The following is a 23,618-nucleotide window of genomic DNA, read 5'->3' as shown; positions in this document are numbered from 1 at the left end:
TCTTCATAAAACTTCCATAATATTTACATAAAAAAACAACAGCAGTGGAATTTAATCAGTAATGAACTGGCTATTAAAATGTATTTGGTATCAATTTATTGCATGCTTATAAGCTATTTATCAACTAAAAGTGTTATTTTTAGAAAGTACAAAATCTGACTCAGTGCCAATAAGTTTATTCTGCTTATTTACTAAAATAAAATAGGTACTGTTCTATGACATTTTTATTGATACTTAGCACTGTGTAACATTTTCCCTACACCACTTAGTGCACACTGCTCCATCACTTGCTTGGCTGAGAAATAATGGCTCTATTAACTAAAACTCAACACTTTTATCTGCCTATACATACTTTCCCAAAGGACAGAGTTTCATTCTTGTCTTTATGTGCCAGGGAATGAAGATATATAGCCATGTGCTAGATTCTGAGGGCTTCAGATTTAAACTCAAGAGTGGGAAAATGACAAATGCGGATATAGTATAAGCTCACAATACAGATACTTTAGTATATAGAAAGGACTTCAACGATTAAAAACGTTTTTTTAAAAAACTAAATCTTAAAAAACAAGTCTTAGAATTCCTTTGGGGTAAACAGCAAAAAATTACAATATACTCATTTCCCCAATTATTTGACTATATCTGAATAATAAAGCAAAACATTAAAAATAATGGGGCACAGTGCAAAGTAAGTCACTGGGTTTGAACTCAAGATGGAGTTCGACATCAGCACTATTTCTTTTAGCAGTGTCATCTGGGGCAAGTTACTCTTGGTAGAGTCTCCTCTGCTATTAAAATAGTAAATGATAACAAAAGCACCTATCTCTCAGGGTTGCTGTCAAGGTTAAGTGTGAAGAAAAAGTGTTTAGGAGCATAGTTGATACATATTAAATACTTAGTAAATGATAATTATTTCTAATAACATTTTATTGACCCAACCAATAATTTAACTTGAAATTGAAAAAATATTTTTAAATTTTGCTATGTTCCTTTTCACAAATCATTTGCTATAGTCAAATATATACCATTATTAGCTTAGCACCTCCCTACACTGCCAAACCTAGGCATCCACCGAATGAAAATCCTATCTTAATTAGATATGGGTATTCTAATATAACTGGAAATTTACAAAACTTGCTATTCCCAGACAAAAATTTTCTTTTCCTAAGGTTATGTACAGTATCATATGTTCTTATTAATTACCTTGTCAGGAAAAGGAAAAGAAGCCTCTCACGTGATGCAGGCTGATCTCGAGTACTGAAATAGGAGTAAATCTGAAGAGCAAATAAGACGAGCCAGAAAACCATGAAAAGCACAGGGACTACGAGCTGATTCCACAGAGACATTCCCAAGGCTAGAAGGCCATATACCTCTACTACCTAAATAAAAACATAAGATAGGACAACATCTTGTATCACTTCAATAAACACTTTTAAACATAAAAGAATTTAAAGTACTTAAAAGGAAAAATTAAATCGCTTCTCTTTCATTGTAGGATTGTTTCAGCTAAATTGCTTTGAAGTTATTAGCCTATACAGAGAGTTAGTACATTTTCTAAAATTCACTGATTTTGCGTTATTAACACTTGACACACACTCATCAAATGACAATCACAGGGATGCCTGGCTGGCTCAGTGGTTGAGCGTCTGCCTTCCACTCAGGGTGTGATCCCGGTCTGGGATCGAGTCCCACATCAGGCTCCCTGCGAGGAGCCTGCTTCTCCCTCTGCCTCTCTTATGAATAAATAAATAAAATCTTTAAAAAAAAAAATGACAATCATAAACTGCCCTTAGGGTTCAGAGTAAAGTTGCTTTCAAGAGTAAAACTACAGGGAACCCTGGGTGGCGCAGTGGTTTAGCGCCTGCCTTTGGCCCAGGGCGCGATCCTGGAGACCTGGGATTGAGTCCCACGTCGGGCTCCCGGTGCATGGAGCCTACTTCTCCCTCTGCCTGTGTCTCTGCCTCTCTCTCTCTATATGACTATTATAAATAAATAAAAATTAAAAAAAAAAAAAAAGAGTAAAACTACATCAAAGGCAGGTATCAAAGGCAGGTTAAGAAGACTTTGTAAACTTACTCATCTCTAAATCAAAATGATCAGGACTACCATAAATGATGTGATAGTGTGAATGGCTAGAAAAGGGAGCAATGTAACAGGAAGAACTTTTCAGGGTTAATTTAGGAAATGTCTTAGGGGAGAAACAGTGTGATGGAAGACAGAATAAACACTACAGTTTACTCTACTGGAGAGCAAAGATAGTTATTAGCAAGTCTTTCCCCCAGACAGATTGATTCCCCTTGCTCCTCCTGTGTATTTATCAAACAACATTTCTCAATTTATTTGATTTGTCTAGTGCATTAGCGCCAGGAAAAAAGGTACAACTAAAACAAGTTTATTAATCTACTAATTAGTAAATTAGCTTTCTAGTTTGTAAAACAATCTCTTATGAGATTGATTAGGAGGAATCAATTCTCATAATCTGATTCAGCCTAAGAGCATACATGTAACCAAGTTTCTGGAGTTACTATGCCAGGGACCAGACCCTGGTAACACAACAGAGTTCTGCAAGGCAGGCTACAAACTCCAACCTACACAGCAAAATGGTCTCGCTGGAACTCTCAATGTGCTACCAGAATGTTTCAATAAACTATAAATTTCTTAAATTAAAATACACGGACTATAAGTTTTTCTGATTTTTGTTTGTTTGTTTGTTTGTTTTTGTTTTGTTTTTCTGATTAATACCGATCCCTAGGAACATCTAGATCTTTTAAGTTAAAGTGCAATGACTTCAAATTTAAGATTATTCTAAATTTATCTGTAAATCAAATGCTTTCTAAAATCCAGTCAAAATAACTTCCATTTTTCCCCTACTAGAAAATATTGAAAGAAAAAGTGATTGTCCAACTAGCTGCAAAATTACTAGCAGCAAATTAATTATTGAGAGGTAGAAAGTACTTTTCCTCCTTTCCATTCAAGGAACAGATGACTAAAAAGCCTGAGAGTTTCCATTTCTTGCCTATCCAATTCTTTCGAGGTTGTGGATTTCATAACCTATATTTTCAACTACAACATCTAGTAATGCATGAATCTTAAGGCAACCAAGAAGGTGAACATGACATTGAGAAATGAGGGCTCTGTCCTTATGATGATTAAATAATGTTTACTGATTGTCTGCAGTTTCCTACAAACTGAGGTAGCTCCACAAGATAGAATTCAAAGAAAAAATACATATTTTACTCATTCTTACTCTGAATACAAGTACAACCCTTACTCATGAAAAAATTCTTCATTGAGGATGAAAAGAACTTCCTCTTCTCTGAAAGATCTACTTTCGGGAAAACTGCCCAAGTTAATCATTAGATACGATGAACAAAGAAGGTAGAATCAACTTAAAGCCAAGGGTCAGGGAAATTTTTTTGGGAAATCTGCCCCTGGGGCTACAAAAAAATCCCATTTCACTTAGTAATTTCAGTTTAGTCAATCAGAGAGCCTCTTGTACCTTACGGTCATATACACATAGCCAAAAGGTAGAAAAGAATGCCTATTTTAACACTCTTTTTTTGGGACGCCTGGGTGGCTCAGCTGTTGACCATCTGCCTTTGGCCCAGGGTGTAATCCTGGAGTCCAGGGATCAAGTCCCACATTGGGCCCCCTGCATGGGGCCTGCTTCTCCTGCATATGTCTCTGCCTCTCTCTGTGTGTCTCATGAATAAATAAATAAAAATCTTTAAAAGATAATTAAAACTCCCTTTTTATATCAATGTCAGTTTTAATATCTATTTTATATACTGAAACATCAAGTCAAATCGAAATATTTAAGTATCTATTGTTTCTGTCTGAGAATAATCTGTTTTAGAGCAAAGGCTAAAAAAAAATAAGATAGAAGCATATTGACATTGGCAAAATCAATGTATCTAGACAAAATCTATCATATTATAACCCAGAACTACTTAACTTCTCAGTTTACATAACTTAGGCAAATACAGTGGAAAAAATTGTAGGACTTTAATCAGAAGAAAAATAAGGATTTTTACTTCTAGGTTTTCAAATCTGTATTGTCTTCATCATAATAGTTAACACATACTGAATACTGTCTGCCACACTGAACTCATTTAAATCTCACAACAATCCTACAAGTTGAGTATAACTGTTATTATTAGCTCCATTTTATAGATAAGCCAACTTAAGTGACTAAGTCCAGGTTACACAGCTAATAAACAGTAGAGCCAGAGTAAAAACCCAGACACTCTGCTTCCACAGAATCACTTCACTTCATTGCCTCTCTACAGAACACATCATCAGAAAAAAATCCCAGATGCTCCGAATTAGCAGAAAACAGGTGCTATTTAGAATGTTACCATGACCATGAATGTGAAATAATGAACTAAATCTTTAATATAACTAATTTTTGTGTGTAACTTTATCTACCTGGGTGTGGTTGTCAGTCTTACCTGAACCAATTCTCTGTATGCAGACTTAGCAAGGTTATAAGGTACTAAAAGATTAGACCCAAGAAAATAGAGAACTTCCAATCCAGTAAAAATCATAGCAAACTTGTTGATGATAACAATTGTCTCCAGAGGGACAAGGCAGAGTCGTGCTAGCAGGGGAAGCATGTGAGCTGAAAAGAGCCAAATCTGCTTCGTTTTCATGACACAGGAGCATAAAGTACACACCACCAACTGACCTAAAATGGGAAGGAGAACATAATGCATTTAAGATTTGCTATCCATAAAATAAAAAGAAAAGACAATAAAAATGATGACATAATTTTTGAAGATATCTAATTAAGATCTCTTAGATGATATTTTAAATCAAATTTTTACCTCATCTGACCATAATTACATGCATTGTAATTATTACATGTTCTGTCAATTTTGAGCACCAATTCCCTAGATGCTGATCTAAAAAAAGCAGCACAAATATACTCTTCAGATTTCAGATGACATATATGACACAAAAAGGTTTTTTTTAATGTCTAATTCAATATTATATTTATTCAGCTACTAATATTTATATACAGCTCTTTTTACAAAGGCCCTCAATATTTAACTGTTCTGGTCTATAGGCGAAAGTATAAAATCCCAGAGATACAGTTACTTCTCTAAGATTATGCTGTAACAAAATTTATTCTGAGATTTTCAAGCTGTAATTGCATTTATAGGACTATACAAGCCTTCTTTCAAAATGACTCAATAATGAAAGTTAACACCAAAAATTTTAAGCAACAAATTCTTCCCAGAGGATTATACATGATCATTATAGAAAAGCTAGAAAATACAGAGAAATAAAAAGGAGAAAAAACTCAGTATCTTATAATCCTATCACATAAAGATAGCCTATTAATACCTTGGGTCCATTAAATGAAGCACTTCATAGAAAGCCTTAGTATTGTATCTGAAACCTAGTTAAGTGCTCAGTAAAAACTAGGTATTCAGAGGTACCTGGGTGACACAGGCAGCTGAGCGTCTGACTCTTGGTTTCAGATCAGGTCATGATACCAGGGTTGTGAGATCGAGCCCCCACATCCACTCCGTGCTCAGTGCAGAGTAAGCTTGAAATTCTCTTTCCCTTTTCCTCTGCCCTTCCTGCTCATGTAAGCACGTTCTCTCTCTCAAATAAATAATCTTTTTTTTAATTACATATTCATACTGTCACTTTTTCAGATTTATTCTATGTGAATATATACAAATGTTTTATAGATTATAGTGTACATACTATTTTACAACCAGGTTTTTTTTAGTTAATACATATAATGCATGTGTCTCATCAGGAAATGTATATGTGTGTGTATGTATGTATGTGTGTACACACACATATATACATACAGTTGTTTTTAATTGTATGGTTATATTTCACTGAATGCATATGACACAGTACCACCACTTGGCTATTTTCAAATAGTTCATAATTATAAATGCTTTGTTATAAATAAGCCTATACATGTATGACACCCTTGTATAAACTACTTGGAGTGCATTTCCTAGTATCTTCTTACACTAATTTCCTAAAAGTGGAATTACTGAGTCAAAGAAACATATCAGGCTTTTGACACATAGAAACAAAAGTACCAAAAAAAAAAAGAAACAAAAGTACGCAGTGTACATACAGGGCACACATTTTCCCACTGACTTGCCAGCAGTAAAAATAATTTAAGAAAAGGTAAAGCAATGAATATATTCTAAGCTTTTTCAGATTCACATTTGTTGATTACCAATTACAAATAAGTTACAAAAATAATCTGCAATTATTTGGTGAAATGCTTGTTCATAGTCTTTGGTCATTTCCACTGGAGAACATAGCCTTCTAGAATTCTCTGATTAAGATACTCATGTTCCTTTGTCTTATGATTATATTTTGCCAGTGTGTCATTTGAATCTTTTAATAATTTTTTTCTCTTAAAGGATATTCTACTGTAAATAATCAAAGATATCAATCTTTTTCCTTGTTGGTTTCTACCTTTGATGCCATGATTAAATCATGAGTTCCCTTATTCAAGATTATACAAGTAATGACCTACATTTTCTTTTAGTATTCTTTAATTTAAAAATTAACACATTTGAGGGGTGTCTAAGTGGCTCAGTCAGTTAAGTTTCTAAGTCTTGATTTTGGCTCAGGTCATGATCTTGGGGTCATGGGATCAAGTCCAGCTCAGCATGGAGCTTGTTTGGAGATTCTCTCTCTCCCTCTCTCTGCTCCTCTCCTCACTCACGCTCGCTCTCTCTTAATTCTTAAAAAAAATTAATACATTTGGAATTTATTTTAGAATAAGGTAAGAATGATCTAAGTTGGTTTTTCCAGATATTTAGTCAGCTGTCTTAAAACTAGCAATTAGTGGCGCAGCAGTTTAGCGCCTGCCTTTGGCCCAGGGCGCGATCCTGGAGACCTGGGATCGAATCCCACATCAGGCTCCCGGTGCATGGAGCCTGCTTCTCCCTCTGCCTATGTTTCTGCCTCTCTCTCTCTCTCTCTATCATAAATAAATAAAAATTAAAAAAAAAAAGAACCATCCGATTCAAGGACACCTGGTTGGCTCAGTGGTTTAGTGTCTGCTTTCAGCTCAGGGCATGATCCCAGAGTTTTGGGATCGAGTCCCACATCGGGCTCCCTGCGAGGAGTCTGCTTCTCCCTCTGCCTGTGTTTCTGCCTCTCTCTGTGTCTCTCATGAATAAATAAATAAAATCTTTAATAAAAAAAAGAACCATCTAATTCTTTTCTCATTATTTTGAAATGCCATTCTAATATACTTTTACATTTTCCATGTATTTGTGTCTATATCAGAACTTTCTATTCTTTTTTTTTTTTTTAAGATTTTATTGAGACAGAGTGTACAAGCAGGGGGAATGGCAGCAGGAGAGGGAGAAGGACAAGCAGACACCCAGAAAAGCAGAGAGCCTGACATGGGGCTGGATCCTAGGACCCCAAGATCATGACCTGAGCCAAAGTCAGATGCTCAATCGACTGGGCCACCCAGGTGCCCCCTTGCTATTCTTTTTCAATTATCTACTCTGATGACAATACAACACTGTCCCATTTTACTGACTGGACAAGCCCCGTCTCTTAGCTCCCTTTAGAATTTCTTGAAAATTCTTAAACATGTTATTTTCCAGATAGGAATCATTTAGTCAAATTCTCTTCCTTCTTGCCAAAGCAAAACAGTACTTTGAGATTTTTACTTTGTGTTCAGTCTATACAATTGTTAAAAGAACACAAAATAATGGCAACCATTTCTGAACAAAGCTGACCATTTGTTAACAATCTACCATGTTATAACATGTGGTATTTTCTCCCACAGAGTATTAATTTTAACCTTTAAAGAATGGATATCTAAATAATGTGAAAAATATTCATAAAAGCATAAAAGGAGGAAAACTCATAATACTTAAACAATAACAACAACAACAAAAAAAACCTGGAGGAGAGGCCACCAAGTGTGTAATGAGAACACTTTAAAGGACAAAGAATGAAGAGATAGGAGGCAAGGAACTTAGCCAAGCCACTACTCTTTTCCGCACCCAGGAGTAAGACCAAAGTCTGCTCTCTACAGAGATCAAAACAGGCTCTTGGACACCAGAGCAGAGGTAAGATGCCCAAATGAAAAGAGGGGATTAAAACAAAAATGTACATGTTGAGAGATGAGATCTCTCTACGTACCCAAGCATGGATCCCATGTTTATTGTCACCCATTCTAGTGACTAATAATAGCCTCCCCTACAGGGGACAGGAAGATTCCTTCTTGGGGAAGATGACCAAGTCCAAGTGAAAAGACACACAAATACTCAAAACCAGCCAATTCCACTTGAACACCAACTGTGAAACACACCATTTGGTAAACCTAAAGAGATTCTAATCAACAACTTAACTTACTTTAATACAAATGATTAGTCAAGGACTCCCAGATATTTAAGTAAAACTTATTGTTTAAACAGCCTCAGAGGAGGCCTAGGCATCAGTACTTATAAATCTTTAATATAACCAGGTGTTTCAAATCCAGGCTTGAGAAACACTACTATCCCATGACAGACAAAGATCAAAACAGAATAAAAGATCTCAGAGGAAATGGATAATTCAAGGAACAAAAGAAAGTTTCAAAGAGATAAATGATATATTTAAGAAATAAAAACTATCATACTAAAAAGCATTTGATGGAAATAAGTTCCTGGTTATTAAAAATATAAAACAAAAAAGGTACAATAAAACAGTTGGAAAATAAAGTTGGGAAATCTCAAAAACAAAAGACAAAGACAGAGAAAGGAAAACAGAACAGTAAGAAAGGTCAATGTAGGAGGAACATTATCCAATTGATAAGATTTCCTGAGAAGAACAAAAGAGAAAATAGCAGGGAAGACATTATTGTGACTGAAAAGGAGAAAGGCCTCTGGGAATTGATACAGGCATGTGAAGAGAAGTGATGTAGGAGAGAGCCAATTTTCATCATACAACTCTGATGTGGTAGGTCTTGACTTTTAAAAATAAGTTTATTTTTTTGATGAAAGGATTAGCAGAAACTCTAAAAGAAAGTACTTGGAGGAAATGCTTTAATACTAGGAATGATTAGGAATTTTTATTCTGGCTTATCTCTCACTGTACTCATAGCTGTGATATTTAAATTTCCTTGTTCAGCATGATGTAAACTTCCTCTACACTCTGAAAATTCCCCTAAGTCTATGCCAGCACATTCAGTCCTCAACTCTGGGGTTATAGGCTTCACTTCTCTTCTTTCATAGAAGAATATGACTCATATGCTGTAATTCTCTTTAAGAGAAGACCACTTCTTGTATTTAGGTGAGTGGAAAAGGAGTGGAAATCTTTCCTATAGCCCCCAAAAAACCTGGAAGTTGTTTAAGTTGGATGTGCCTATTTCAATTAGTAATTCTGAATAAATCAAAATCACGAAGTAATCTCTGGATGTCAGGATTCCACTATCAGAAATAGCTCCAAGAAGTCTGAAACTCTAAGAAATGATGGCATATTATTATCACTTGGTTTTTCACTAAAAGTTCATTAATGAAATGGAAGAAAATAAGAAAGTTCCTTTAACATCCAAAATGGATCAAAACATAGTATTTAGTAGTTTATGGATTTTATTTTCAATTAACTGGATCTTAGCTGAATAAACAGAGTATCATAGCCACTGATAGGAAAATTTAAGGAAATGTTTCAATTTTATGCTATATTGCACCAATTATAGAATGAAAAATAATACTTGACAAGCTTTCTAACCTAGCAAACATAGTTGACATCTAAACAATGCAAAGGTTACAGGTGCCAAGACCCCGCACAGTTGAAAATTCTTGCAGAACTTTAGACTCCCCAAAATCTTAACTACTAACAGCCTATTGCTGACTGGCATTCTTGGCAATAACATAGTCAATTAATACTCATTTTATATTTTATATGCAATACATACTATACTCTTACAATAAAGTAAACTATGGAAAAGAAAATGTTATTAAGAAAACCGTAAGGAAAAGCAAATACATTTACAGTACTGGATTGTAAGCGGACCCACGCAGTTCAAAACCGTGTTGGTTAAAGGGTCAGCTGTATTTTCACATTTGAATGTTACAGCTAGTAAATACACTAACTCCTAGGATACAGTCCTAAAGCAACAGTTTTTTTTCCCCTATCGTCTTTTAAAATCCACTATGTGAAGATTAGTGTTCTCCTGTCCCTAAGTAAGTCCTATAACTTTTCTAAACTAGTTTAGGTTACACACTCTCAATTGAATAGCCAATACTCTGAAAATGATTTGAAGTTGAGGCTTTTCCCTTACTCTAGCTCAGGCCTCCTACAGGACTACAGATTGAAAACCTGCAGTTGTGAGAGGGGTGGAAAGGTTAAGGCAGGCTTCATCTTCTTTGCCAGCATCATCGCCCTCTCTTCTTGACTTATCCAGGGTTGAAGCATGTAGGGAAGGCGAGAGGGAAGTAGGAAATTGTTACTCAACTATGCTCTTAAAATGACAGGGTGTGGGTGCACCCTGAAGCTGGGGCATAAAAAATTCCCTTGGGGTGCCTGGGTGGCTCAGTCAGTTGAGTGTCTGACTCTTAATTTCTACTCAAATCATGATTTCAGGATCCTGAGATTAAGCCTTCCACTGGGCTCTGAGCTGGTTGTAGAGCCTGCTTAAGATTCAGATTCTCTTCCCCTGTGCCCCTCCACCTCCCTCCCCATATGCACCGCCCTACACCTTAATTTTTTTTAATTCCTTGCCTTTTCTCCTGGGCACTTTTATGGGTTCTTCTGAGATTGTTACCATCACTATGGCTCTCCCACCTTAGTGCTTGTTATATACCCTTCTCTGGCTATTTTTGGTTCTTTGCTTAACTCCTGGAAGTTCAATCCCCGTTGGGAGTCTTATCCTTCTAAAGGCTCTCTTAGAAGGACCTAAAAAAATACCATTGACTCTTGGGGCCCTTATATAGTTCATAGGAAACTAACATCCTTTGCCTACACAGATTAGAAGATACAAGAGGACTCCACAAGACATTTTCACAAGACATTTTCACTATGTCTGCAGTCAGAAAACTCAACAGCCAGTCAGCCCACTGCTGTCCTTGAAACCTCATTAGAATTATAATACGAGCCACATTTGTAATCTTTAACCTTGTAGGAGCTTCCTTTTAAAAACAACAACAACAACAACAAAAAAAAAAACAGGTGAAATTAACAATATTATTTTATTCAATCTAATATGCCCCAAATATCATCATATAAACATTCAATCTACATTAAAAAATTAGCAAGACATTTTGCATCCATATTTGCACTACGTCTTAGAAATTAGGTGTTTTATACTTACAGCATATCTTAATTTGGACCAGCCACAATTCAAGTGCTCAATAGCTACATGTAGCTAATTTTAGATGGTGCAGCTTAAGATTTTGGAGGCATAGGTCAGACACCCATTCATAGTATCCCCACTAAGCCACAGAAGACATGTGACTCTCCAAATGGTCTACTGCTGAATTCTCTAAATGGGGAGGTATTTCAGAGAAAACAGCTCTATGTAGAAATCCTCCTTAATTACCAATATTCAACCTTTTATCACCCTCTACATGCTGACTTTAAGAATCGCAAAGTATGTTTTCTCTCACTTCCCTTTTTTAATAATAAATTTATTTTTTATTGGTGTTCAATTTACCAACATACAGAATAACACCCAGTGCTCATCCCATCAAGTGCCCCTCTCAGTGCCCATCACCCATTCACCCCCACTCCCCGCCCTCCTCCCCTTCCACCACCCCTAGTTCGTTTCCCAGAGTTAGGAGTCTTTATGTTCTGTCTCCCTTTCTGGTATTTCCCACACATTTCTTCTCTCACTTCCCTTTTTTAATTCTGTCACAGTAGGTAGGATCTGGTATGTCACTTGGGACTATACCTATATTGTTTTGGGGTCTTAGCCAACATTCCTATTTTTAACATTCTGCTACCTAAATATTTCAGTCATGTCTCAAGTTCTTGATTTTCTGGCAATTTATTTTGGACTACAGTGATGACTTTCAATAACAATAAACAACTTTAAAACATTGCATAGTAATAATTGCCTTTATTAACCTTCCAAATAGTTAAAATATCATTAAAAAACACAAGCAACTATAGGCTATGTATGATTATAATGTAAAGACGGTGGTAAGACTGGCTGGTCCCCACCTACACTTTTAATTCTTTTATAATACTTACCTATTAAGGCTGTGGTAAACCGATTCATGGAGAGAGGTTCTAAGTACATTGGTCCTTCATAGGCAGACTCTAGTTCACTCCTGACATAGTCCCTGAATAAGTAAAATGGTAAGAATGTATTAGATACATTCCAAGCACATATGGAAAAGAGAAGTAGTTAAAGCACAGTATTCTTATAAAAAGCATATTATGTTAATAACACCTCTTTCCGCACGTATACTAAGAAAAAAGTTAAGTATAAAGAATTATATAAGGATGGACTTCATTTCCTTCTTCCATGAACTGGATCAGATTTACTAAAGGTGAATTTTACTACGTAGAAAAGACAGCCAAAGCTCCACTCTATGGGATTTTCTTTCTTCCCAAGGCCTTATTAAAAAATTATTTCCAGTAAAAAAAGAACAGTTGATATGCCATTCCTCAACCCTACTACTTAACTGATATACTCAATAATATTACAACAAATTTCCCCTCTTTGGGCTCTCTTCCACCATCCCACCTATCTTATTTTCCCCAGTTTTATCCCCAATTGTACTCAGTTACAGGTAAATCACAAACTAGCTAGAAAACTGGCTCACAGCAAGACAATCCTTAAAAACTGTCACTTTGACTATATCAAGAATCTATAATTAGGGTTATAATATGTAAGCAGGCTACAGATTTATTTTGAAACAAATTTTAAATCACATCAAATATTCCTTTTAAAATTTATTTAACATGTGATTACTAAGAAGTAATAGGATTTAAGTAACAAAAACCTTTACACAACTAAGAAAACAGAACTTTGCACATCCAGGAAGCACAGAAAGGGAGAATTTATTATCAGTAAGCTAAGTAATAACACTAGAAGACTATTGTCTTAAGTTCTTTTGACATCACAGTAGGGAAATTTGTGTTAAAAAAAATCCTCCTTTTCTTCACTTACTGAATGCTTTATTCACTGTATTTAAAACAGTTTGAATGTTTCTAGTATTTCTGAACAAACCCACGGCTGTATTTACTTTTTCCATGAAATTACTTCCTATTAGGCAATCAAGTTGAAATCCTTCAGTGTAGCATAGCCAAACAAGAAATGACCCTTACATAATCCACAAGGAGAGTACCGCCAAAAAAATCAAAATTAAAAACTACGATACATTTTATGAATGGAAGTAGTTTGGGGTACAATTATAAAATCAATAATGGCCCTAGATTCATAGGTGATTTAGTAATTTTACTCTATTACTCTATGATAACTATTTCTAACAAATAATATGTTAAGTCCTTTTTACTGAAACTCTCAAAAGGAATGATTTTAACACAGTGGTGGTCAACCCGGGGTGATTTTAACTCCAAGGGATATTTTGCAATGTTTGGAGACATTTTTAGTTGTCACAAATTAGAAGGGCTGGGCCTGCTAAAAGCACCTAGACTAACATGCTGCCACAATGTTCTACTGTGCATAGGACAGCACCCACAACAAAGGACTAGCCAGTCCAGAGGTCAGTGGTTGAAACCCTGTGAGAGGCATAAATGCTACACATGCAAATTATATGTAAATATCTGATGCCTACATTACTACATAACCATCAATGTAAAATTATCATATTTTATAAAGCTTTAAGACAGAAAACTAAAGAATTAAGAGAAATATGAACTTTAAAATGAAAACACATATAAATACCACTTAACATATATGAAGTCTTTGAAAATGCTATGTAAGAAATAAATTTATATTTGAAAGAGTTCTGAGTCCTAGGTCTCTAAAAGCCACATAAATTTCTTGTGACCACAGTAGATCCCTCTCCAATAGGTCCAATTATAAAGAAGGAAAACCCACCAAGACAAAGTGCAGATTGCTGCTTGCTGGGGGCTGGAGGCGAGAAAATGTAAAGGACACATAATGGGTACTGGTTTTTACCGTGGGGTAATGAAAATGTTCTGGAGTTAGATAAGGGTCATAGTTGCATAACATTATGAATGTACTATATGCCAATGAATTATTCACTTTATTTATTTTTATTTTTTTTAAGATTTTATTTATTTATCTATGAGACAGAGAGAGAGAGAGAGAGAGAGGCAGAGATACAGGCAGAGGGAGAAGCAGGCTCCATGCAGGGAGCCCGATGCAGGACCCAATCCCAGGACTCCAGGATCACGCCCTGGGCTGAAGGCAGGCACCAAACCGCTAAGTCACCCAGGGATCCCCGAATTATTCACTTTAAAGGTTACTTTTGTTTTATGTGAATTCAATAAAAAGGGAGGAGGGACGCCTATATGAGCACTATTCCCTGGAAGAGCCAAAAAGTTGACCCTGAGGGCTCAGTCCCCAGATTTTTTTTTTCCCCAGCAGATCTCTTAAGGGGGTGGGGGGGGAGATTGCAGAGCTGGGTTCCCGGACATGTTTTCTTTCCCTTGTTTGCTTTTGTAATCCTATTACTGATATTTTATATATAACTCAGCAAACCCATTACTCTAGAAATTTCTTATTGCTGAGATATTTTTAATTACTTTGTATTATTTCCTAGCCTACCTTAGTTTATCTTCTTTTTTTACAGCTTCTTTGCCTTTCTTTTAAGAATTCTAACTTCACATAACAAAACTTGTAAGGAAAATTAACAAGCTCTATACTTTTTCTTTTAAGCTCAAAAATTTACTGGGGGCACCTGGGTGGCTCAGTTCATGATCCCAGGGTCCTGGGATAGAGCCCTCAGTCTGCTTTTCCTTATGCCTCTGCAGCTCCCCCAACCCCTGCCGGTGTTCTCTTTCTTTCGCTCTCCCTGTCAAATATATAAAATCTTTTAAAAAATAAAGTCTGTTTTTTAAAAAACAAATTTACTGTATACATAATATGTTGCTAGCACACTGCTAAACTCTGGGAATACTACAGCACACAAGAAACACATGTTAGCACGAGCTTACAAACCAGGAAAAGAAACACACATTAAACAAATTATTTAATCTAATCATTGCAATTTTAGAAATGCTATAAAAATCGAGAATGATTTTCTTTTTAGTTCTTTTTCAGTCTCTGTATTTCATGACTTTGTGATTTGACAAGATTATGGGATACTAAGGGAGAACTGCCTTCCAGAAGAATCATCCTTTAGGCCCTAATGACAACAACATGGTGTTAAACGGTTTCCTCCCACTAACTCTCTGTGCTGCTTTCCTCTAGGACCCTAAGAATAGCTCTCCTCAATGCTCTAACCTCCCCCATTACTGTGTGACCTGAGCCACTGGTCCAATCATCCTACCAAAGAAGTTAACACCTTCTCTAGGCACCTTAGACCCTTTCTCCTTTGGCTCAACTCCTGTCTCTCAAGACAGTCCTTCAGAATCTTCCCTGTTTGGCTGACTCACCAGTAAATCCCTCCTCAGTAAAGAAGGCCATGCCCAGAAAGCCTATAGTACTTCTATGGGCCAGCTGAGCCTGGCTTGCCAGAGTCAGGGCAGTGACTTCAGTAAATGCTAAACTACTGGTCTCACCAAGTAACCTCTAATGAGCTATCTCTTCTGAAAGAAGAACCCAGACATTGCATCCCAAAGTACACAGAAGAACTGTAATAGGGATCAATGTTTGAACAAAGATCTCTATATCTAAGTTATGAACAACTTCATGGCATCTTACTTGGACGATAAAAACTCTTGATTACTCAGTCTCTCAACAAAGTGGGTCATTCACAACATAAATAAACAAGACAGTAAAACCAAGTAAGAAGGCTCCAGACAAGAAATTACCCAAATTCCATGAGTCATTTTAAGCCAAAAATTAATCTGATGCAAGAGTCATGAAATTCTAATTTTTAATAGAATTTAATAACTATTTTAAGACTGAATCAGATGAAATGTTCAAAAGTACTGTTTGTTTTTTCAATTTAGAAGATTTAAATGGTAAAATGTATTAGGCTGGTCAGAAGCAAGAATCCCTGCTGTCTACTTATAACTGAATAAAATCTTTACCTTCTTAAACATTTTTCATTTGTGCAATTTGTACAATACTAACGATCAACCCTGAGCACTAATAAACTAAACACTTTGAAAATCTACTTCTCTTGTCCCCTGTGGTAGCCTATTATACAGCAATTGAAACTGTCTGGGGGCATAAGAATGTAGGAGATTGGATCCCTGGGTGGCTCAGTGGTTTAGCACCTGCCTTCGGCCCAGGGTGTGATCCTGGAGACCCAGGATCAAGTCTCACATCAGGCTCCCCGCATGGAGCCTGCTTCTCCCTCTGCCTCTCTCTCTGTGTCTGTCATGAATAAATAAATAAAATCTTTAAAAAAAAAAAAAAAAAAAGAATGTAGGAGATATATGAAAAGAGCCTCAAGGATAGCTTGCAATTAGAAAAATTCTTGCTATAAAGAGAAGCATACAAGTTACAAAAAATAACAACAAAACCTAGAAGCTTACCAATTCACAACTGACCTGGTAACATCTCTTAAACAGCCTGAACGACTTAGTATAATTTGTACATTCCGGCCACTTAAAGCTTTCAAACTGTAATTCTAAAGAAACCTAATCTACTTTTACAGAGAATAAAGTGGTGAACTCTCAAAGCTATCTTATGCAATATGTGCAAACAAAAGGCATTGCTCAATTTAAGGAATCCCAGATACTCAGATTTTCTAGCACCTGTATTTGAGTGCCTATTATACCCTAAACAATTTGCTAGTAACTGAATAGTTCATTTACCCTGAGCTCAATTATTTAAATCATCTCTGCCACCCTGCTTCTCTCTTTAGCTTCTTTCTGACCCCTCGCTGAAATATTTAGTGCCTGGATCTGATAATGTTCAAAAGAAGAAAACTTATCAAATACTGAAATGGCTCAATTTTATTCCTGTCAAAATTAAAAGCAGAGTATATAATGACAAAACTCATTTTATTAATTCCTTTATTTAACAGCAGTTAAATTTAAATTGTGTTACCCAGGAAAAAGAAAAGAAAAGAGAAAAAGAAAAAGAAAGAAATGAATGTTGTTACTCAGAAAAACACATTTGGCAATTAGGGACACTCTGGTTTCACAATTGCTAGAAAGGGGGTGCTATATGATCTAGGGGGCAGAGGCAGTAACATACACACAAGATTGCCCCCACAGCAAAGCATGACCTGGCCTAAAATGCTAATAGTCCTGTAATAGAGAAACCTTAAATGAAACCAACTTTCATGAAATGGGTAGCTAATAATCTGTATTTTACATATAAATAATTCTTGGTAAAATTTTTCATTTGAAACCCTACTTACATACCAAGGCAGGATAAAAAGGAGTATACTTTTAATACTGTGAAACCCATGGGCTCTTAATTCAACTCATACACACATAAAATGGACACGTTGGTTCATAAATCAAACAGTAAGACAAGGAATTCAAGAATACTGGAATTTAAAAATTTTAGAGAAAAACACACAACTGTGTTGTAAATCAAGACCATACCCTTGCAGGAATGGTCCTATCAGTTGTAGAGTTTTTCTTTCTTCCCCTATAGTTCTGGATAGTCTCAATTTTAAAGCAGGATTGAAACTGGAAAATACATTCCTTATATTACTCAAAATGAAAAACACAGTTTAGTACTTTTAAGAGTTCAAGAACCTGAAATTTATCAAATTCTAATGAGTTCAAACAGAATATTAAATGTCCATACTACATGACCTGAGGCCATGGATTTTCTAAAGTTTAATTCCTATGAACTACAAGCAATATCCATTCTAGACATATTCTACAAAAGTTTTTTTTTTTCTAAACACATTTTTATTCATTTAAGGGTAATCAGCTTCATTATTTGAGTACGTGTCTTTTTTTTTTTTTTTAAGATTTTATATATTTTTTGAGAGAGAGAAAGAGAGAGGGAGGGTGGGGAGGGTCAGGAGAAGGAATAGCTGACTCTCCAATGACTGGATGTAGGGCTCAATCCCAGGACCCCGAGAAATCATAATCTAAGCCAAAGTCAGATGCTTAACCAACTGAGCCACCCAGGCACCCTTATTTGAGTACACGTCTTAAGGGAAAACAGAAACCCAGCTTTTCAAGAGCTTATGAATTTTTTTTTAAGATTTTATTTACTTACTCATTTGGCAGAGAGAGAGAAACAGCACGCGCTCATGAAGAGAATGCACAAGCAGGGGGAGCAGCAGAGGGAGAAGCAGGCTCTCTGCTGAGCAAGGGAGCCCTATGCAGAGCAGTATCCCAGGACCCTGGGATCATAACCTGAGCAGAAGGCAGCCAGCTGCTCAATCGACTAAGCCACTCAGGTACCCCAAGAGCTTATGAAATTTTCAGTTTAAGAAATTAGTAACTGCAAATGACTTCTTATATAGTCCGTTTCTGAAGTACCGAATTAATTAAATTATCCATGTATTGATTCTCCTTAATACCATACTACACATTGCCTTAATATAACTAGACTGAATGGTAAAAAATATTTGTAAATCATATAACTGATAAAAGACTTCTATCTAGAATTGAGTTGTATTACAACCCAGTAATAATAATTTAAAAAAAAGACAACCCAATTAAACACCTGGCAAAGAATCTGAATAAACATTTTTCTAAAAAAGATTTACAAATGGTTAATAAACACATGAAAAGATGCTCAATACCATCAGCCATCAGGGAAGTGCAAATCAAAATCAGATGGAATATCACATCACACTCACTATGATAGCTATACTAACAAAGACTTATCAGTAAGTATTGGCAAGGATGTGGAGAAATTGGAACCCTCATATATTGCTGGTAAAAATAATATAGCTGCTTTAGAAAAGAGTTCAGCAGGGGCACCTGGCTGGCTTAGTGGGTACAGCATGCAACTCTTGATCTCAGGGTTATAGGTTTGAGCCCCATGTGGTATAAAGATTACTTAAAAATAAAATCTTTAAAAAGGAAAATACTATGGCAGTTCCTTAAAAGGTTGAACACAAATATCTTATGATCCAGCAATTCCACCCCAAAGTTATATGCCCAAGGAAAAAAGTATGTCCACACAACACCTACCCATAATGTTCACAGCACTACTTATAATAGCCAAAAAGTGGAAAGAACCCATGTTCATCAATAGATGGATGAACAAAACATGGTATATTCATACAATAGAATATGATTTGGACAGAAAAAGTAGTAATACATGCTACACCATAGATGAACCTTGAAAACATGCTAAGTGAAAGAAGCCAGGCACAAAGGACCACATACTGTATGTATCTGTATGAAATGTCCACAATAGGCCAATCCATAGAGTCAGAAAATAGACTGACAGTTGCCTAAGCTTGGGGGGAAAGGGACCGATGGAAAATGGGGAGTGACTGCTGATGGGTACAGGGTTTCTTTTTGGAGTGATGAAAATGTTCTAAAATCAATCATAGTGATGGTCTGTATAATTCTGTGAATGTACTAAAACCACTGAGCTATATCCTTTAAATAGGTATGTAAATTTTATCTCAATAAAGCTGTTAAAGAAAAAGATAGTTATAAGGTTGCTACATGAAATCTGAACCATTACGTTTTCTAAAACTAAAAAACTTCAGCCTTAAAATTTTATAAATGTAATATTCAAGCCTCAATATTTATAAATGTGACATATTATGAATAATTCAAGGGTAACACATCTTTGTTAACCTTTTCTAAGACAGCATCATCTAGTATAAATTATACTAAGAAAAGAAATTCTCAACACACCATTGAAATTTGTTAGGTTAATATCAAAACTAACACCTTAAGATGGACATTGTCTTCCTTTTACATTTTCAAAGAAGCAACCTGCCAAGGTAACATAGGGAAACTAGTTCATACTCAGTCTAATTCTAGAATTTATTTTCTTTCCACTAACCATGCTGCCTCCCTGGGAATAAACTACCAATTAGAAAACTCTACATTCAAGTTAAAGTCTGGGATTGTTCCTCCCAGTTATTTGCCCACTTTGGTTTTTCTTCTATAAATATGAAAGGATTATTAAAAAGGATCTAAATGAAATAAAAAATAGGAAATGATTTGTACACTCTAAAATTTTATTATAGCTGCGATTATTTAAAGTACATTTCATTTTATAATAATAAAAACAAACTTTTTTTTTTAAGATTTTATTTATTCATGAGACACACAAAGAGAGAGAGGCAGAGACATAGGCAGAGGGAGAAGAAGCAGGCTCCACACAGTGAGCCCAACGTGGGACTCGATCCCGGGAGGGCCCAGGATCCAGGGCCCCAGGATCAGGCCCTGGACGGAAGGGTGCGCTAAACCGCTGAGCCACCCAGGCTGCCCAATAAAAACAAACTTTAAACATTAAAAAAACATTTCCATAAATTAAACGTCTAAAGTTAAAACTGCCGCCAGAAAAATGGTCAGAAAAAGGTTTGTATTCAGCTCTGACATGTCAGGGCTCTGTTTATCCTTACATAATAGAATTCTGACCTCTGAAAAAGCCTGGATGGTAATACTATATATACATATAAAAACAGGGCTACATGCCTTCGGCCATCACTATACCACTAAACCACATAGAAACCAAAAAAGCATGAAGGAAAGTACAGGATCACTGTTTTCTCACCCAGAATTATAACTAATAAAAGCAACAATTTTCATAACCCTACCTTGAAGTTTAGAATTTTAAAAAATAATCGAAGAAACTACATCAACTCTAAAAAGCTATCATTATATAGCTCTACCATAAAATACTCTGATTTAAAGTCATTTTTTAAAGAATGTTCATAAAAGACTTCTACATAATAAAAAAGACATGTTAGTTAAAATTCACTGAGCAGAGGGGTGGCCTGGATGGCTTAATGAGTTGATCGTCTGACTCTTGATTTTGGTTTGGGTCATGGTATCAAACCCCATCATGGGGTAAATGCTCCATGTGGAGTCTGCTTGTCCCTCTCCCTCCCCTTGTGCTCTCCCTTACCCATTTGCTCACTCAAGCTCTTATTCTCTCTTTTAAAAAAAAAAATAATTCACTGATCACTACACCCAAAAACCAATCCAATTAAAAAATGGGCAGAAGACATGAATAGTCATTTCTCCAAAGATATACAGATGGCCAACAGGCACATGAAAAGATGTTCAAAAAAAAAAAAAAAAGAAAAGATGTTCAAGATCACTCATCAGCAGGGAAATACAAATCAAAACTACAGAGAGATATCACTTCACGCCTGTCAGAATGGCTAAATTAAAACACAAGAAACAACAAGTGTTGGCAAGAATGTGGAGAAAAAGGAACCCTCCTGCACTGTTGGTCAGAATGCAAACCGTTGCACCTACTCTGGAAAACACTATGGTGGTTCCTCAAAAAATTAAAAATAGAACTACCCCATGATCCAGTAATCCCACTATTGGGTATTTACAGTAGAATACAAAGACACTAATTCAAAAGGATATATGCACCCCTATGTTTACTGTGTCATTATTTACAATAGCCAAATTATGGAAGCAGCCCAAGTGTCCATTGACGGATAAATGGATAAAGAAGATGTGGTGTATGTGTATGCATGCATACACATACAAACACACCACCCAGAATATTATTCAGCCACAAAAAAAAAAAAAAAAAAAGGAAAAGAAATCTTGCCATCTGCAACTGCATGGATGGAGCTATCAAGTATAATAATAAATAAAATAGAGAAATACAGATACCATATGGTTTCACTCACATGTGGCATTTAAGAAATAAAACAAAGGGGAAAAAAGAGACAAATCAAGAAACAGAGTCAACTATGGAGAACAAACTGAAAGTTACCAGAGGGGAGGTGGGCAGGGGTAGGGAAGATGGGTGAAATAAGTGATGGGTATTAAACAGTATACTTACCATGATGAGTACTGAATACTGTGTATAGAATTGCTGAATCATTATATTGTATACCTAAAACTAACATAACACTGTATATTAACTGAATTGGAATTAAAACTTAAAAAAAAAAGGAAAAAAGTCATTCAGCTCTACACTCAACTACTCTAAGAGCTTTACATCCTTTATCTTACTGAATCTTTACAATAGCCCCTTACGATATTACTACCACTTTGTAGATTAAGGAAAAGGAGACCTATCTCTCTAATAAGTGACACAAAGGTTATATTGTAGTAAATAAGGAACACAGAATTCGAAATTCTCCAGTCACCACGCACTTCTCCAAAAGATATGGCACTCTTAGGTGGCTAGGCACTCATCTACACAAAAAAAATTATAAATCAGAAGCCTATCTACTGGGATCCCTGGGTGGCTCAGCAGTTTGGCACCCGCCTTTGGCCCAGGGCGTGATCCTGGAGGCCCAGAATCAAGTCCCACATCAGGCTCCCTGTGTGGAGCCTGCTTCTCCCTCTGCCTGTGTCTCTGCCTCTCTCTCTCTCTGTCTCTTAAGAATAAATAAATAAAACCTTTAAAAAAAAAAACAAAACGCCTATCTACTCTACTGCATTATACTCTACAGATAGAATTTTTGCTTAAAAATTAATAAAGATAGAGAAATGTCTCTACCTTGAGCTTGAGCTCAGATTCAGAGGTATCTTGGGCAAGGCCACAGGAACAGACTGTGTCGGGGTTTGGGACTGGTGGTGCTGCAATAGGAAGGACACCATGTTGTCTCTGTTATTACTGGTCCCTGAACTATTTTAAACTATGTGGAGAAAGATGCTCCAAATCTACTTCATGCTCCCATGAAAGAGTCCAAGACATAGGGACACACTTGTGTGATACAAAATTAGAAAACTCATGCCTTCAATTTAGAGTAAAACAGTTCAGTTTCAAGCACTGTTACGATTATAAAAAATGTAGCCCTACTCTGGCAGCTCCAGATTTTCCAACTTTGACACCCAACAACATGCCCTGGGCAAAACAGCAAAAGTTAGAGAGCAAAACACCACCTTCCAGGTACCATTTTGAGAAGAGGAAAGTGATCAGAGAGGAACAAAGGAGTGGAAAATGAAAAGACTGAGTTTCTGCAGAATACTATAGAGCCTTTAAGAAATAACTGGATGATGAAGTATTACAGAGGATGAAAGTCTTTCTTCAACAAGAGGGGCCAAGAGTCAGTGACTATTATTATTTAAACTCTTTTGTATCCATGAAAGTGGTGAAAACTGGAAGGTATTAAAAAAAATTGGGAGGAAATGCCAGAATTTTAATAGGTTTATCTCTGAGTAGCATAATTTCAGGTGATTGTTACTGCCTTTAAATTTTCTCTATTTCCCAAAAGTCATCAACAATAAACAGTATTATTTTATAATCAGAGAGTAGAAAAGGTTTCTATGTCAATTCAATTCTACTAATATGAAAATGCTGTTTTAAGATTAATTTTGATTCATTAAATGCCAATACCAGAATCTGTTTTTCAGAACTACAGAAAGCTACATCTTTTTATACATGCAAAGTAACCATCACTCTTTTTAGGATTGGGAGTATATTTCATTATGGTTATACATTTCAGTCAAGACAAAAGGAATTAGAGGCGCCTGGGTGACTCAATCAGGTA

At 35.9% G+C, this 23,618-nt stretch overlaps 1 protein-coding gene across 2 annotated transcripts in view; it reads right to left on the bottom strand.

Moving 5' to 3' along the window:
- RNF145 (ring finger protein 145) overlaps positions 1 to 23,618 on the bottom strand; it is a 57,434-nt gene that overhangs the window by 17,809 nt on the left and 16,007 nt on the right. For both annotated transcript variants that reach the window (XM_077895681.1, XM_077895682.1), the window contains exons 4-6: positions 12,184 to 12,275; positions 4,449 to 4,684; positions 1,201 to 1,376 (exon numbers count right to left, since the gene is read on the bottom strand). In XM_077895681.1, coding sequence (XP_077751807.1) covers positions 1,201 to 1,376; positions 4,449 to 4,684; positions 12,184 to 12,275 — 504 coding nt within the window. The remainder of the gene's footprint in view (positions 1 to 1,200; positions 1,377 to 4,448; positions 4,685 to 12,183; positions 12,276 to 23,618) is intronic.

This window comes from Canis aureus, chromosome 4 (genome assembly GCF_053574225.1).
Source record: "Canis aureus isolate CA01 chromosome 4, VMU_Caureus_v.1.0, whole genome shotgun sequence".
Taxonomy (NCBI): domain Eukaryota; kingdom Metazoa; phylum Chordata; class Mammalia; order Carnivora; family Canidae; genus Canis; species Canis aureus.
The sequence above is the reverse complement of the archived record's forward strand: the minus strand, read 5'-3'. Positions and strand labels throughout refer to the sequence as shown.